Raw genomic sequence first — 15,592 nt, 5'->3', positions numbered from 1 at the left:
TAAACAAATAGCTTAAGTATTTTATTCGTTTGCAACTAAGCTTGTTAACACTATATAATGAAAATGTACAAAGAATAATGTTGCAGTTTTTGGTTAGATTTAAGTCAAAGACATTCATTAATAAGGAATCTTCAAATGTGAATACCCCAGAAATGTCCGCAAGCCAGCTGATCACAACAACTGTCTCTGAGTATCACCTGACTTTGGAAGGTATTGGCAAACATTTGAATTAAAACTCAAGATTTTTCCAAAATAAAGCCGTAATTAATATAACTATTCTATATTCAAACTAAAACAGTTTTCATAAAACTTTCCTTTCCAAAACAACAGTAAAGGAAACAAGGCATTTTGTAAAATGTGGTCCTGAACAAGTCACAGTAAAAATAAATGTATACTTAAATCCCACCTCCTCAAAACAGAGGCTGCTTTCTGCTCACAGCCTTGGGACCAAGGCAAAGAACAGCCAATAAGCAACTTCAGGCAGGGTATTGCCAAAACCAAGCTCTAAGGGTTGAACACAGACACCTCAGGAGAGTTTGGGGTAACCTGGACAAAGGGTCCAGATTCTGTGTTGAAACTGATGCGAAGGTGAGCGGCTCCTCCCAGGTAGCAGTGCTGTGAGCCTGGCCCAGCCCCGCACTCGTTACACGCTCCGAGGACACCCTGATCTTCCGCTCCAGGGGAGATCTTTTCCCTGCAGAAGTTCAGCGTTCAGGGAGCTCCGTGACTGTATGAATGAGGTGAGCTCAGACTCCACAGGATATTTTAAGGCTTGGAGTCAAAGTATTTTTCCAGCACAGCTAGGCAGAGTCCATGTACTGATAGCCTGTCTCCAGTTTGTTCTAATTTCTCACCACGTATTTGCAGATTCAGGACTGCAGACCTTCCCTAGATCATCATAATCACATCTAATGTCCACCCTAACTTACAATTCAAATTCTGTGCCTGGAAACAGTCCCTGTATTTAACGATAATACCTACAAATAAACAACCCACTGTTACAACCTATATGGTCACCAAACATTAATGATCTTCTGTAGACCAAGAAAATGTTTTTAACCATAATTGTCGTGCATCAAATTCACAGCCAGAATCCCCAAGATCAAAAATTTTTTTGCACAATACAAATAATAACTTAAAACACAGACACACACACGCACGCACACACTCACACCTCTCACAGAGCTGTGCTTGGGGACACTCCCCGTGTTGAGTGCCACTGAAGGCATTCTTTGCTAGACAGCTGTTCCAGGTACTTTGTCTGGAAAACCTGTCACAGTAGGGCACAGCTGTTTAGTGGATGAGCAGAAAAGAAAGATATGCTTGTGGCAACCAGAAAGTTTTAAGGTCTTTCAAGTTGTATAAAATGGACCTGCAGAAACATTTAAGTGTTCTCAGGATGCAAAGTTGGAGCTGAAATGTGATATCAAACCAGTTGCAAAAAGTGTACAGCAGCCATCTCTTGAGGTCACACCTGGTACCCAGATAGGCAAGAAGGCTTCAGGATACATCTGCAAATTAGGATTAAAAGACAAATAGGAAAAATGAAGACACAGTTTCACACTTTTAAAAACATATACCAGTAGTAATCGATCAAACAGCAGGAACTACTACTTCAAAAGCACTAAACTTTAAGAATGTAAGAAACGTGTTTCAAGTACTTCAAATATTTAGAATTAAGAAATCTTGACCACTCATTGGATAAATCAACATCCATGAACTAGCTGGAACTGCCTTTCTGGGGATAAAATATTAACAAAGACGACTGTAGGTAGAATCTTGGCTAACTACAGAAACTTGAGCAAATTATCTAACATTTCTAAGTATTGTCCTTACCAATAAAATGGGGTCAACATTACAAGCTGCACCTCCTAGGACAGTGTGAGGATTATGTGAAAGTAAGACTTGCTGGTTTGACATTGTGCTGGAAGCCAAAGTATTCTTAGCCATTTCACTTTACAGAGTCTTTAAAAAAGTTACTTTTAGATTAGTTTATTTTATGTGTATGAATGTTTTGCCTGCATATATGTTTGTGTCCTACATGTTTGCCAGGTGCCCTTGGAGGTCAGGAGGAGGCATCAGATCTCCTGGAACTGAAAGGATAGGTGGTTGTGAGCCACCATATGGGTGCTGGGAACCCACATGAAGAGTCTGGGCCCTCTGCAAGAGCCTTTTGCTCTCAGGATACAAAATACTCCCAAGCAAAATTATGTTCTTAAGAACCAGATATTTTAAAGAAAAACTTGGTCTACTTACAGCTTGTTGGCCTTGTTCCGTATCGCCGCATGATCTGATCATGCGTGAATTTCACAAACGATTCATACTGTTCTGTGAAGATATAAGAAAGAGAAACCCATCCCTAATGCCTCCACAATTTAGGAAGCATGATGGCATCTGGCTTCCCTGTTTGCATTCTCTACGCAAACATTCCCTTTCCTCTCCTGTAATTCTACCCTCTACCAATGGCTTCACAGTACAGAGATCTAATCTATGAGCTTAGATTTCTGAAGTCCTTTCATTATGAAATGAAAACATGAGCAAATGGGATTACAGTGGGATCAGTAACAGAAGACTTGCGTAAGCAAATGGGTACAGCAGATTCCCAACTAAGAAAGCAAAGAGAAAAAAAAAAGGCTGAGCATGGTGGCTCATGCTTGGAATCCCAGTTTTTGAGGGGACTGGAAACAGAAGGATCTCTGTGAGTTTGAGGCTAGCCTAGTCCACACAGTTAGCTCGTTTATCATTATTTTTAAAATTACGTGTATCTATATATGGGGGCATTGTTGGTATGTATTTTGAGTGCAGCTGTCCCTGAGTCCAGAGAGTGCTGGATCAGCTGCAGCTGTAGCTATAGGTTGTCTCGAACCATCCAGCATGGGTCCTCTGGGAGAGCAGAAAGCCCTACGGGCTGAGGCACTCTCTAGGCTCTATTCTTTTCAACACAGGGCTCCACTTGTCTTTCCTAACCACCTATTCTCTAGCCTCAGCTGCCCTGTACTTGTTTTTTTTTCTATCATACTTCCCAAACAGAGCGCCCAACCTATACATCAGCACAGTGACTCTCGAGCAGAAGTTTAAACATGCTGGTGATACTGCACTGTCCCAATCCTGACACCTGTTAGGAAGTCAGTACGACAGGCCAACCACCTGTTGACCAGCTGGTGGCCTACTCACTGCCTATACTTATGGAAAATTCTTACATGCAAATGAGTTCTTTCATAAGATGTAAAAATAACACCATGACAGCACCAGAGTGGCCTCAGTGCTCACAATCCGTAACATCTCCTGCATGAAGCCATCTTTTCTGAGTTGTGTAAACAGCAGCAGCACCCATGTCTCAGCCTACCTGCGAGTTTGGTACTGAGGATCTGCTCATACTCCTCTCGGACTTTATCTTCATAGTCTTTTAAGAGACGCTCACATATTATCCCCACTTGTCGAAGGGTAAAGGTGGGCTGGTCCTTCTTCATCCAGAAAGCACCTGGCAAAACCATAAATATAAGCTGGGTACTAATATATAAATATAAAACAAATATAAGCACATGCCTATAACTCCAGCAATTCTAAATGCAAGAACAACAGAATTTAAGGCACATATGGGAAACTTAACAAGACCCTGTCTCTAAATAAAAACAAAAGCTGCGTAGAGCGTTTGCCTAGTCCCAGATTGCCTATAGCCCCCAAAAGATAAATCTTTACACTATGGAATCTATGTATTCCAGTTCTGAGGTTCAGAATTAACCTTCATATAAATATTCTTAGCTTTAGATGGGCGAGCCCGGCTACTCAGGGAGCCCCATGGATCTTGCCTATCTCTACTTCTCTAAGTGATAAGATTACAAATGAGAGCTTACATCTGGTTTTGTTTTAAGACAGGGTTTCTCTGTACAGAGCCCTGGCTGTCCTGGAACTCACTTCTGTAGACCAGGCTGCTCTCAAAGTCACAGAGAACCGCCTGCCTCCACCTTCCCAGTCCTGGGATTCATGGCGTGTCTCCATATCCACCTCTCCTATTGTAAGGTGGGTGACTTTGTTTTGGACTTTATTCACTGCTATCCTGGAGCACTTGTGACCCCTATGCACATCAGATTCGAAGGCCCTGACTATAAAACACATCAAAACTATACTTTCTGATAATTTAATTCTATAGTAGGTCAGGGCCCAGGCATCTTTTACTTTTAGAATCCACAACCGATTTTGATGACTCAGGACCTTTATTTGCTCAACAATATAAACCAAATCACAAATATTAACCCCTTAACACTCCCTATTAGAAATGGTCTCAAGAAGTCCAGGCTGGCCTTGAACTTATTAGTACCCTCAAATAATCTTTAATTTCTGATTCTTTTGCCTCTATTTCCCCAAATACTGGGATTACTGTGTTGGTTTATTCTATGCTGAGGATCGCACCCAGGGCTTCATGCATGCTAAGCAAGCACTCTACCAACTGAGCCACATCTCTAGCCAGTCATCACACCTTTATGAACTCACACTCCTCGTGATTAATCAGACTCCTATACACCCAGAACTGTCAGAAAGATTAGGAATTAAAGTTAAGAGTCATTCTCTGCTACTTAATGAATCTCTTCACAAAATGTCTCAGTTATCCTAGTCACTTTACCAGCAGACGCCATGAACATCAAAACTGTAATTTTCAGCTTCTTGGGAGCTATTCAGATGTGAATTTGTTTTATCAATCATATTCAGAATATTCAGCAAAAATGGGAGGGGCAAAAGTTATAGAGCAAGCTTCTACTCTGTAGGTGAGAACAAAGGAAGCAAACAGCAGCATGGTTACAGCTTGAGTCTGAAGCTGGCAGTTGGAGTAACAGATCTGCATAAAGATCAAGCCATAACCCATCCTATCCTCACTCGTTAGTTTAGAATCTTCATTCACTCCAGTCAGTATTTAAGCTGCTTACCACCCTGAAACAACACACCCTGTGGTTGTTTTCTCTTAAACTAAACAAAGTATTTTTTCCTTTAGAAATGAAACATGACCAAAACACTAGGCACACCCATCATCTGCAATCATTTCTCTACTCACATTTTCTGCTACTTTAAAATTACTGGGCCAGTGAGAAGGCTCCATGGATAAAGCCCCAGGACCTGAGCCTGAGTGAATCCAGACTGTGCACAGAGAGAATAACTCCTACAAGTTTTCCTCTGACCACCACATGCATGCCATGGCATAAGTACATCTGCCTCCCACCATAAATAAATGTAGTAGAAATTCATATGTTTACATTTACATATTTTAAAAACATTTATTTCCAGATCCTATAAAGTATGAGGTAAGAATTTACCCAAACAAATCTTAAGACAACTTACAAAGATTCTGTTCCCAAATTAAAAAACAAAAAATTACAAACTTCACCCTTGCTTTTTAAAGTTTTTTTTTTTGTGTGTGGTTTTTTGAGACAGGGTTTCTCTGTGTAGCCCTGGCTGTCCTGGAACTCACTCTATAGACCAGGCTGGCCTCGAACTCAGAAATCCGCCTGCCTCTGCCTCCTGAGTGCTGGGATTAAAGGCGTGCGCCACCACGCCCGGCTGCTTTTTAAAGTTTTAAGATTCCTGTCTCATTTCCATAGATGGGTGTGGTGCACGCCTTTGATCCCAGCACTCAAAGAAGGTGGATCTCTGTGATTTGGGGGCTAGCCTGGTCTACAAAGGGAGTTCTAGGACAGGGCTACAGAGAGAAAGCCTGTTTTGAAAAGACAAAAATAAATAATAACAATATTTAAGAGGCTGGAGTGATGGTTGGGTAATTAAGAGCACTCACTGGCTACAGTTCTAGAGGACCCTGGTTCAATTCCCAACACCCACATAGTTGCTTAGCACCATCTAATTCCAGCGCCAGGAGATCCGATGCCCTTTTCTAGCCTCTGCTGGTACTAGGCACTCACATAATATCCGGAAATACATACAGGCAAAACAGCCACCCACAAAGAAAATGAACAAGAATTAAAATAATATTTGGAAGGAGGAGAGCTGGCAGTGCAGCTATCCTCAGCATCGCAGAGTAATTCACACGGAATGAACCATTTCAAAGTGAAAATTTCAGTGGCATTCAGTATGGTCACCATGCTGTGCAACTCCCTCTAGTCCTAAAACATTCCCACCATCCTCAAGGTAAAAAGCCTTTACCCACATAACAGCTCGTTACTCTGCCTGCCCACCAAGCTTCCTTTTTCTGGGTTTCTCTGTGTAGCCCTGGCTGTCCTGGAACTCACTCTGTAGACCAGGCTGGCCTCGAACTCAGAGATCCGCCTGCCTCTGCCTCCCAAGTGCTGGGACCAAAGGCAGGCACCACCACTGCCTGGCTTCCCACCAAGCTTCTTTTTTTTTTTTTTTTTAAGATTAGTTTATTAATATATGTAAGTACACTGTAGCTGTCTTCAGACACTCCAGAAGAGGAAGTCAGATCTTGTTGTGGATGGTTGTGAGCCACCATGTGGTTGCTGGGATTTGAACTCTGGACCTTCGGAAGAGCAGTCGGGTGCTCTTACCTACTGAGCCATCTCACCAGCCCCCCACCAAGCTTCTTAAACCACTAATTTATCAGGAGACAACTTCTTTCTCTCTCCACTCCTTTCTACCACCCCCCACTTGTGAAACAAACAAACAAACAAACAAAAAACAAAAAATAAAACCAAAACCCCAAAACAAAACAGGGTCTTTCTGCATAGCCTTGGCTGTTTGGAACTCACTATATAAACCAGGCTGGTCTCAAACTCAGTGAGATCTGCCTGATTTGCCTGACACTGTTTCCTGAGTGCTGAGATAGCCAGGTCCCAGTCAATAACTTTTTTTGTTTTGTTTTTGTTTTTGTTTTTTTCCAAGACAGGGTTTCTCTGTATAGCCCTGGCTATCCTGGAACTCACTTTGTAGACCAGACTGGCCTCAAACTCAGAAATCTGCCTGCCTCTGCCTCCTGAGTGCTGGGATTAAAGGCGTGCACCACCATGCCCGGCTCAGTCAATAACCTTTAAGGTAATTTCTAACTTTAAAACTGTTAAGGAAGGTCCTGTGCAACATTATGAACTAACCAGTACCCCGGAGCTCTTGACTCTAGCTGCATATGTATCAAAAGATGGCCTAGTCGGCCATCACTGGAAAGAGAGGCCCATTGGACACGCAAACTGTATATGCCCCAGTACAGGGGAACGCCAGGGCCAAAAAGTGGGAATGGGTGGGTAGGGGAGTGGGTGGGAGGGTATGGGGGACTTTTGGGATAGCATTGGAAATGTAATTGAGGAAAATACGTAATAAAACAAAACAAAACAAAACAAACAAACAAAAAAGCTGTTAAGGAATTGAATACTTTGAGGAAACAAACTTTTCTAGAGGTTGGCAACACTGAACTGCTGACCATTTATTTATAGGGACCCAGCAGGCAAGGCTAGTTCACTAAGTAACAAAGACAACCGCAAATCTGGAGATTTTTGAGCATAGCCCCCACAAACCACATGTCAGCGTTACAAAGCAGACTGACTGTCCCAGAGAACGTTCTAGAACAAATTTCCTACAGTTGTATGCCAATGCACAGCCACATGTGACTACTACCTATGCAAGAAGACGGCCACACGCTGTAGACTGAGCAGTCTGCAGACCGGCCAAGAGTATATACTGAGGCTCTGTCTAGACAACAAAACACAGGACCAGGCATGGTGACATACCAATTAGTAAGAGGATCTTTGCAAGTCCCAGGCTAGCCAGGGCCGTATGTGAGACTCTATCTTATCAACAACTTGTCTAAGCCAAAAGCAAAACCTCAAAGTGAAATTTTTTCCTAAAACTTCATTAGTAGGTTTAAATAAGAAATAACCTAGCTCCATTTTGGTTTGACTCTAGAACGTCTCCACAGCCAGTGCTTTAAGTGCCTGTTTCCTAGCTTGTGACATTATTTTGAAGGCTGTCATGTCTTTAAGAAAGATGAGGTCTGGCAGGTACAAATAGGTCACTGGGGCAGGCATTTGAAGTTTTTATCTGCATCTGGTCCCATGTCACCCCATTTCCTGGTCTATACCATATGAAGAGGAAGCCACAGGCTCACTGCAGGAACTGAGCCACTTCACCATGCCTCTGCTGCCACAAAGGAGAAAACCACCTAAAGCCATGAGCCAGAATAAAGTCTTCCTGTCTGAAGTTGCTCCTGCCAAGGACACTGTCACAGGAATGAAAAGCAATACGACAGCACAGGTCGCTAAAGGACACACTGCAGTGTAAGAAAACGACTGTTTTCAGACAGGGTCTTGCTAGGTGTTAAATGCACAGTTCTGGCCTTAGCCTCCAAAATATGCTAGGACCACCAAACCCAGCTCACAAATGCTGGAATAGATTTCTAATGCACAAGTCTGCTTACCTGGAGAACTTGGTGCAGTAAGTGCCGAGGAGGAAGGCTGACTTTCTGAAGTACAGGCTTCGCTTTGACTGAGAACAACTTCTAAATGTCTCCATCTCTGGTAACGATTATATTCTTGTTTTATGTTCTGAAAAATTTGCTCTAGTAAAAAAAAGAAAATGAACTTGAATATTCACTTTATGGTCATTTCTTCAAACTTCCCACCTACAAACTTTGAGAAGATAGGCAAGAGAGATCTTATTATTTTATTCTACAAGATGCTGGGGTTCAAACCCAGAGTCTTAAACACTAGGCAAGCATCTGCCTATGAGACACATCCTCAGTCCAAAGACGATATTCTGACTAAATATCCCTTTACCACACAGGCACAAGCCTTTCCTTAAGTTACAGTGTATAAGCCAGCCATGCAGCTCAAGACACAGTCTTATTCTGACTTTGGAGCTGGTATGATGGCCCGGTGTATAAAAGGTTTGCTGTGCAAGTGGTTCACACACACACACACACACAGGCAAACACTCATATATATATAAAGTAAAAATAAGTAAATCTTAAAGAAGTTTGATTCCTAAAGTAATAGGTATTCTGGTTATGTAACCTACTGCTTTACTCTTTCCTGTGGTAACCAAGCAAATCAGACCTGCATCTTGCTGGACTCACCAGTACAACTTAAAGTAAAATAAACATGTTGTTATTTTTAATTTGTTTTGGTTTAGAGACAAGAGTCTCATGTAGCCTACCCTGGCCTTGACCTTGCTGTATAGCTGAGGTGACCATGGACGACTCCTGACGATCCCCTTATTTCCCAAGCACTCAGATTAAACGTGTGTTACCATGTCTGGTTCTTCTTTTTTTGAGAAATGGTTTCAGACTGTGGCCCATATTAGCAACATACAGCATGCCCCTGCCTTAACTCAGCTAAGTTTTACATTTCTACAAAGCACAGCACTATGCTTTATATTATGCTTATCACTAAAGGTCTTTTAACAATTAAGGTTTTATTCCATGAGACTTTAGAAGGTCTTTGGGAAAGATGGTAGGTAGAAAAAAGCATTATGTGTAACGTCCTGGACACTGGGAAGGCGCTGGAGGAACAGGAGATGCTGAGGGCTACTGTTTGGGATTATCAAGGCTCATTAAAAGTATTTCCGAGCCAGGTATGGTAGCACAAATCTTTAATTCCAGAACAGACAGAGGCGAGGTGGATCTCTGTGAGTTCAAGGCCAGCCTTTTCTACAAAGTGAGTTAAGGGCAGCCAGGGCTGTTATACAGAAAAACCCTGTCTCAAAAAACAAAACCAAACCAAAAACAACAACAACAACAACCAAACTGGAGGGCTGGAGAGATGGCTCAGTGGTTAAGAGCACTGACAGCTCTTCCAGAGATCCTAAGTTCAATTCCCAGCAACCACATGGTGGCTCACAACCACTTTGAGGTTAAGGAACACTGTTTTCTCAGAGGACTTGAGTTCAGTTCCCAGGACACACATTTAGGCAGATCTCAACTGCCGGTAACTCTAGTTCCAGAGGACCCCAATGCCTCTGTAGGTTCCTGCATGCGCACACACACATTAAAAATAAATTCTTAAAGAAAAAGAGTTTCTGAGCTGATTATGGTGATTATTATTACAAGTCCATGCCTGTAATCCCAGCACTTGGAAGGTTGGAGGCAGAAGAATCAGGAACCCAAAGTCATCTTTGATTACACAGAGTTTGAAACAATCTGGGCGACATGAGACACCATCTCAAAAAAACAAGCTGGGCTTGGTAGCTGGCAATCTCAGTGATTGGGAAATAGAAACAGGAGGATCGCTGGTAGTTCAAGGTCAGCCTGGGCTACTCAATGAGTTCCAACACAGCCTGGGCTGAGTGAGACCCTGTCTCAGAACAAATATTCTGGAGGCAGGCATGGTCTCAAAACCAAAACACTTCTGAGCTAGGCCTAGCCTAGTGATGCCAACCTGTAAGTAATCCCAGCTTCTCTAGAGGCCACAGCAGAGGCCAAGGCAAGCCTACACCAGAAGGCAGAGTAAATTGAAAGCCAGCCTAAACAGCTCCACAAGAGGTGGCTCACACATCTAATCCCAGCATTAGGGAGGCAGGGGCAGGTGAATCTCTGTAATTCAAGGCCAGCCTTGTCTACAAAGTGAGCTCCAGGGCAACCAGGGCTGTTACACAGAGAAACCCTGACTCAAAAAACCCAAAACTACCAAAAAAAAAAAAAAAAAAAAAAAAAAAGGAAAGAAAGAAAAGTTAAGGCTGAGGCTATACAGCTCAGTGATAAAAGCACTGCCTTCACATGTTCAATATCCAGTACAGGAAAAACAAAGAAACGTGATATTACAACAGGTAATGTTTGCTAGGAGTCAAATGATTATTCTGAGTCAGTCATCACAAACTGAATTTGCCAACAAGCGGGAAACACCAATTAGCAACTAACTATAAAACTGTATTCCTGGAGACAAGCGTCTAGAAGGATGTGCGCTTCAAGTTTTTATATACAGTGACATAATACTGTGTTCCTTTTCCAGATAATATAAAGCACCCCAATAACAAAAGCAGAGGCTGCAAGACTGCATCCATGGTGATGAATGCCTAGGATTCTAATACAGGGAGGTGGGGGCAGGAGGATCACTGTAAAGTTCAAGGCCATTCTGGCCTATATAACAAGTTCCAACCAGCTACACAGGCCTATCTAAAAACCAGGAAATTATATTCCCCAACTCAAATTGTTCCAGTGTATACTTTGCTTTGTAATCATATTTGTCAGGGATGGGAGATGGTGAAAATGTTGCTTTGTTTGCTATAAGCAATTTTAGGAAGTCATTTGAACAGGTAATGAGAATCAAAATCACGAGCTGGTAAGAGTGCCAGTGACAGTGTGGTCTAGTAGTTGTGCATCTAGGTAGACCAACCCTGCCTACATGCTAGAACACAGACCGTGAAATTCAGGCTCTAGGCCTGCATATAGGAAACCTTCCTTCTTTTTAAAGTCCGACTCCTCAAGCGCACACCTGCCAGATTCATTCAATACAAGGATGTAAGCAACTGCCAGGAAACAAGAAAGGACAAGCATGAGGGCAGAAGGTTCTGATCAACTCCACCTGCCTCCTGAGCAGCTGAGTGAACAATGGAGATAGACACTTCCAGCCTGGGAGGACCCACTAGGAAGCCTGAGATGCTAACACAGACTCTAAGCTTCCTCTCTTACACAGGAGGAAAACAGCTGTGATGCTCTTCTGACGACCACCTAAAGAAGGTTACCAGGCTAGCCTCGAACTCAGAAATCTGCCTGCCTCTGCCTCCCAAGTACTGGGATTAAAGGCCTACGCCACCACTGCCCGCCTGGTTATTTTTAACTATACAATTTTCCTTATAATACTTAGGATGTTAATCCTTCATTCTCATCACTATTTAGCTTTTAGTTTCTAGGTTATTTATCAGGCTAAATTCCTCCTTAAAACTAATGTTTCTGAGCTACTATAAGACAAAACTAAATGCCTTTCAAGACTCAGCCTTATGTGGGGGATGGAAGAGCACACCTCAGGAGGCAGAGCCAGGTGGATCTTTGTGAGTTCTTGACCAACTAGGCTACCTACCTTAAGAAAGTTTGTCTCGATGCCCTCCCCAAACTCAGCCCTAAGGCAGGCATGGAAACAGGCGTCTGTTATTCCACTCAGCATACAGGAGGTAAGGGTAGGAAGAACAGGAGTTCAAACTCAAGCTTGGCTACATGGCAATAACAAGTGGGAAGCTACTCAAAGTCAGCCTGACTCCAAACCAGGCAATGCATGCCTCAAAACCAGAGTTCAAGGTCATCCTTAGTTGTCTACTGAACTTCTCAAATCCAGCTTGGGTTATATCTCCCCCAACCCACCCACAAAAAAAGGGAGGAAGAGGAGAAGGAAAATAAAATCCCATTATTAACTCAATTCCCCCTTAGATGACACCATTGTTATTTGGTATATTGAGATAGCATTTGGATAAGCCCTGGGTAGCTTGGAATTCATTCGATAGACCAGGCTGGCCCTGAGCTTGTAGCTTCTGCTTCTCAAGTGCGGAGACTGCAGCATGGGACACCAAACCCACTTAGTCTATTTGTAGAGCAACTAGCAACATCTCTATTTTATCCTTGAATCCAGAGGACATGTTCTACCTAAGCTAAAGCACTAAGTAATAGATTAATTCTTCATGTTTCTTTCATGACTGACAGAACCAAAATCCAATAAGCATTAAGAAACAAGGTTTGGGGGTGGGTGTATTTAATAAATTAAAAAGTTAAAAAAATGTAACTGAGCCGGGCGTGGTGGCGCACGCCTTTAATCCCAGCACTTGGGAGGCAGAGACAGGCGGATCTCTGAGTTCGAGGCCAGCCTGGTCTAGAGTGAGTTCCAGGACAGCTGGGCTACACAGAGAAACCCTGTCTCGAAAAACCAAAAAAAAAAAAAAAAAAAAAAAAAAAATGTAACTGAGCCTGGCGTAGTGGCGCACGCCTTTAATCCCAGCACTCGGGAGGCAGAGGCAGGTGGATTTCTGAGTTCCAGGCTAGCCTGGTCTACAGAGTGAGTTCCAGGACAGCCAGGGCTACACTGAGCATCCCTGTCTCGAAAAACCAAAAAAAGAAGAAGAAAAAAATAAAAAGTAACTGAGTTCTGGGCATTTAGTTCCCCAGAGCAAACTGAGGTTCTGGTTTTCAGAGTCAGCATGCCCAACAACAAAGACGACCTCATTACAGGACTCCAAACATGTGTCTCTGAACACATTTTAAAATGATCACTAACTCAATTCCCCTACACAAATGGTATAGAAAATTAAATTTTTGTTTCAACAGACATCTATGCCTCTGCCTTTTTGAAATGGGGTCTTCCTATGAGGCTCTGGCTGGTGTAGAATTTTTTTTTTTTTTTTTTTTTTTTTTTTGGTTTTTCGAGACAGGGTTTCTCTGTGTAGCCCTGGCTGTCCTGACACTCACTTTGTAGACCAGGCTGGCCTCGAACTCAGAAATCCGCCTGCCTCTGCCTCCCGAGTGCTGGGATTAAAGGTGTGCGCCACCACGCCCGGCCTTGGTGTAGAATTTTTAGGTTCACTTGATCTTCCTGCCTCAGCCTTGCCTGCCCCTGCTTTTGGGGCCCTTCATTAAAACAAACAAGCAAAACAAGAAAAAAGAAAAAAATCTTCCAGCTGTTCAGTCATTCTGTGGGTAAGGCTATATATAACATTAAGTCACCAGGGAATTTAAATTGAAAAGATTGCATTGTGGGTCAGACTAGGTAATGGATATAAGACTCTATTTAGAAATGATTCTTGGAATCAGCCCTGATGGGTTACAAGTCTGTAATTCCAATCACTTGTGAGGCTGGGGCAGGAGGACTGCTGAGTTCAAGACAGGCCTGGGCCACACTGTGGGTTCCAGGCCAGTCTAGAGAGTGAGACACTGTCACAAATCAGCAAAGTCAAAGACTATTCAGATTAACAACCTCAAGGAAAAGATGGAGAGAGCAGGTCTAGTGGAAAGAGCAGAGCCACAGTTAAAAGGAAACAGATAGATTACGACGTGAACACAGGTAAAGCTCGAGAGGACTGCTGGTGGCAGCAGTATCCTTGAGTGGCTAAGCACAGGAAGGAGGAAATGAAAACTAGAGGCACTAGAGACTGCAAGATGTAAGGGGCAAAAATGATTTAAAGGGACTGCAGGTTTTCCTAATGCTTGAGGAACAACAACAAGAAGAAAACAAAGAAACAACTTGGCCAAATCCACTTTTGAGGGATTATTTCTGGGATCCCTCTAAATTGCTGAATATGGGTCCTGAAGCACGTCCCCTCCTCCTCCTGCAATATGATAGGCATCTTTAACTGTCACATGAGTCCTTCTTTTTGCCTTGTCTAAAACGAAGTGCCTTACTCAAGTCGAGTCACTGTATTAGATATTTGAATTTTGAGTACAGAATCTCTGTATACTTAAGGATTCTCAAATACTAGCCAACCAACTACCCACTTCAAGCCATACCCGAAACAAGACAATAGCCACACGATAAAACAAGGTCAGTCCCTCTCTAAGAAATAGTCTGGCTGAAATTGCATTCCATGGCTTCTGCTCCCTAAAGAATTCTAGAAATCAAGTCTTCCTAAAAGCACCTTGCGGCGCTACATACGCTCACGCCCCTTCCCCTCTAATCCCTCTCCCGCCCCACTCATGGCTGGGTTCGTGAGCAGAATCCAATTTTCCATGGCCCACTGGATCTCCTGGGAGGTTCCGCACAAGCGGAGGCAGGAGGGGCTTCAGGGACACCAAGAGCCTTCGGCGGTCTGGGGTATCCCCACCTCATCTTGGTGCCCACCCCTCAGACTCTCCAGCTCCAGGAAACCCGAAAACCGACACTGTGGGGTCACTGCCCTTCCCGGATGTCTCTCGTCCCCGGAAGCAACCGGGCCCAGCAGCACCCCAGTTCCTTTTTCTCCCAAGGCCGATATGGGGTGCGGAGGTGATCTCGGCCGGTGTCCACGACCCCCGCACCCTCCCCGCCCCCCACGCCCCGGCCTGGCTTCCAGCCAAGTCCGCAGCAGCAGCGCAGGTTACCGGGAGTTGGAAGGCGACGCTCGCTGCCGGGCGGGGCAGGCTGCTGGAGGCTCGCCGGCGGCGTCTGCATCTGAAGCGGCGGCGGCTCGGCGTCCGGGGGCCTGAGGCCCGGAGTGGGGCCGGGCAGAGGGGCGCAGCGTCGCCGCTTCGGGGAACCGGGGCTCAGCAGCGCCGCCTCGAACTCCATGGGCCGCTTCAGTGTCGCCCCGCACGCCATCCCGCGGAAGGGCCAGAGACCAGAGGCAGACGCGGCAGCAAGGACAGCCCTGGATCCAACTCTTCAGCTGCGGCTCCCAAGCCAAGCCGGCTCCAATGGCGCCTCCGGCACCCGGCAGCCGCGCTGGCCCCGCCTCCTGTGACGTCACGGGCGTGCGCCACCGCCCGGCGGAGGGGAAGAAGTCGGAAAAGGGCCGCTCAGGGAGGCCCCCGAGCCTGGGCTCGGCCCATGGCGCCCCCTGCGGAAGAAGTGGGCCGGTCTGGGCGGAGAGCGTGGTCGCCTAGCAACACCCCCGCCCCCGCCCCTCCCAGGGCCCCCCCTTCACGCTCTCAGCCGGGGTGGCCTGGGAGGTCTTTCGCACCTGCGCGGCAGGGGCCTCGGGGGCGGGGGATGGGAGAGACACTGGGAGACCCGGGTTCCCTTGGCCGCGTGACGGA

At 44.7% G+C, this 15,592-nt stretch overlaps 1 protein-coding gene across 1 annotated transcript; it reads right to left on the bottom strand.

Annotated features, from left to right (window-relative positions):
* Akirin1 (akirin 1) lies at window positions 1-15,305 on the bottom strand. Its single transcript, XM_021159665.3, has 5 exons — window positions 14,939-15,305; window positions 8,366-8,506; window positions 3,347-3,481; window positions 2,257-2,328; window positions 1-1,511 (listed from the first exon to the last, which is right to left on the bottom strand). Exons 1-5 carry the CDS (start codon window positions 15,153-15,155, stop codon window positions 1,501-1,503), a joined length of 576 nt encoding a protein of 191 aa, XP_021015324.1. The 5' UTR covers window positions 15,156-15,305; the 3' UTR covers window positions 1-1,500.
* Window positions 15,306-15,592: the final 287 nt, after the last annotated feature.

Source organism: Mus caroli, unplaced genomic scaffold (genome assembly GCF_978045245.1).
Source record: "Mus caroli unplaced genomic scaffold, Mus_caroli_1 scaffold_6, whole genome shotgun sequence".
Classification (NCBI taxonomy): Eukaryota; Metazoa; Chordata; class Mammalia; order Rodentia; family Muridae; genus Mus; species Mus caroli.
Note: the sequence above shows the minus strand (reverse complement) of the source record. Positions and strands in the feature narration are given on the sequence as shown.

Bases quoted from the DNA above. Each gene is read 5' to 3' on its own strand.
- Akirin1 (XM_021159665.3), bottom strand. From the start codon at position 15,155: ATGGCGTGCGGGGCGACACTGAAGCGGCCCATGGAGTTCGAGGCGGCG. The intron at 8,507-14,938 runs GTAACCTGCGCT...TTTTTTTACTAG, and splicing joins GCGTCGCCTTCCAACTCCCG to AGCAAATTTTTCAGAACATA. The intron at 2,329-3,346 runs GTAGGCTGAGAC...ATATCTTCACAG, and splicing joins CCTCAGTACCAAACTCGCAG to AACAGTATGAATCGTTTGTG.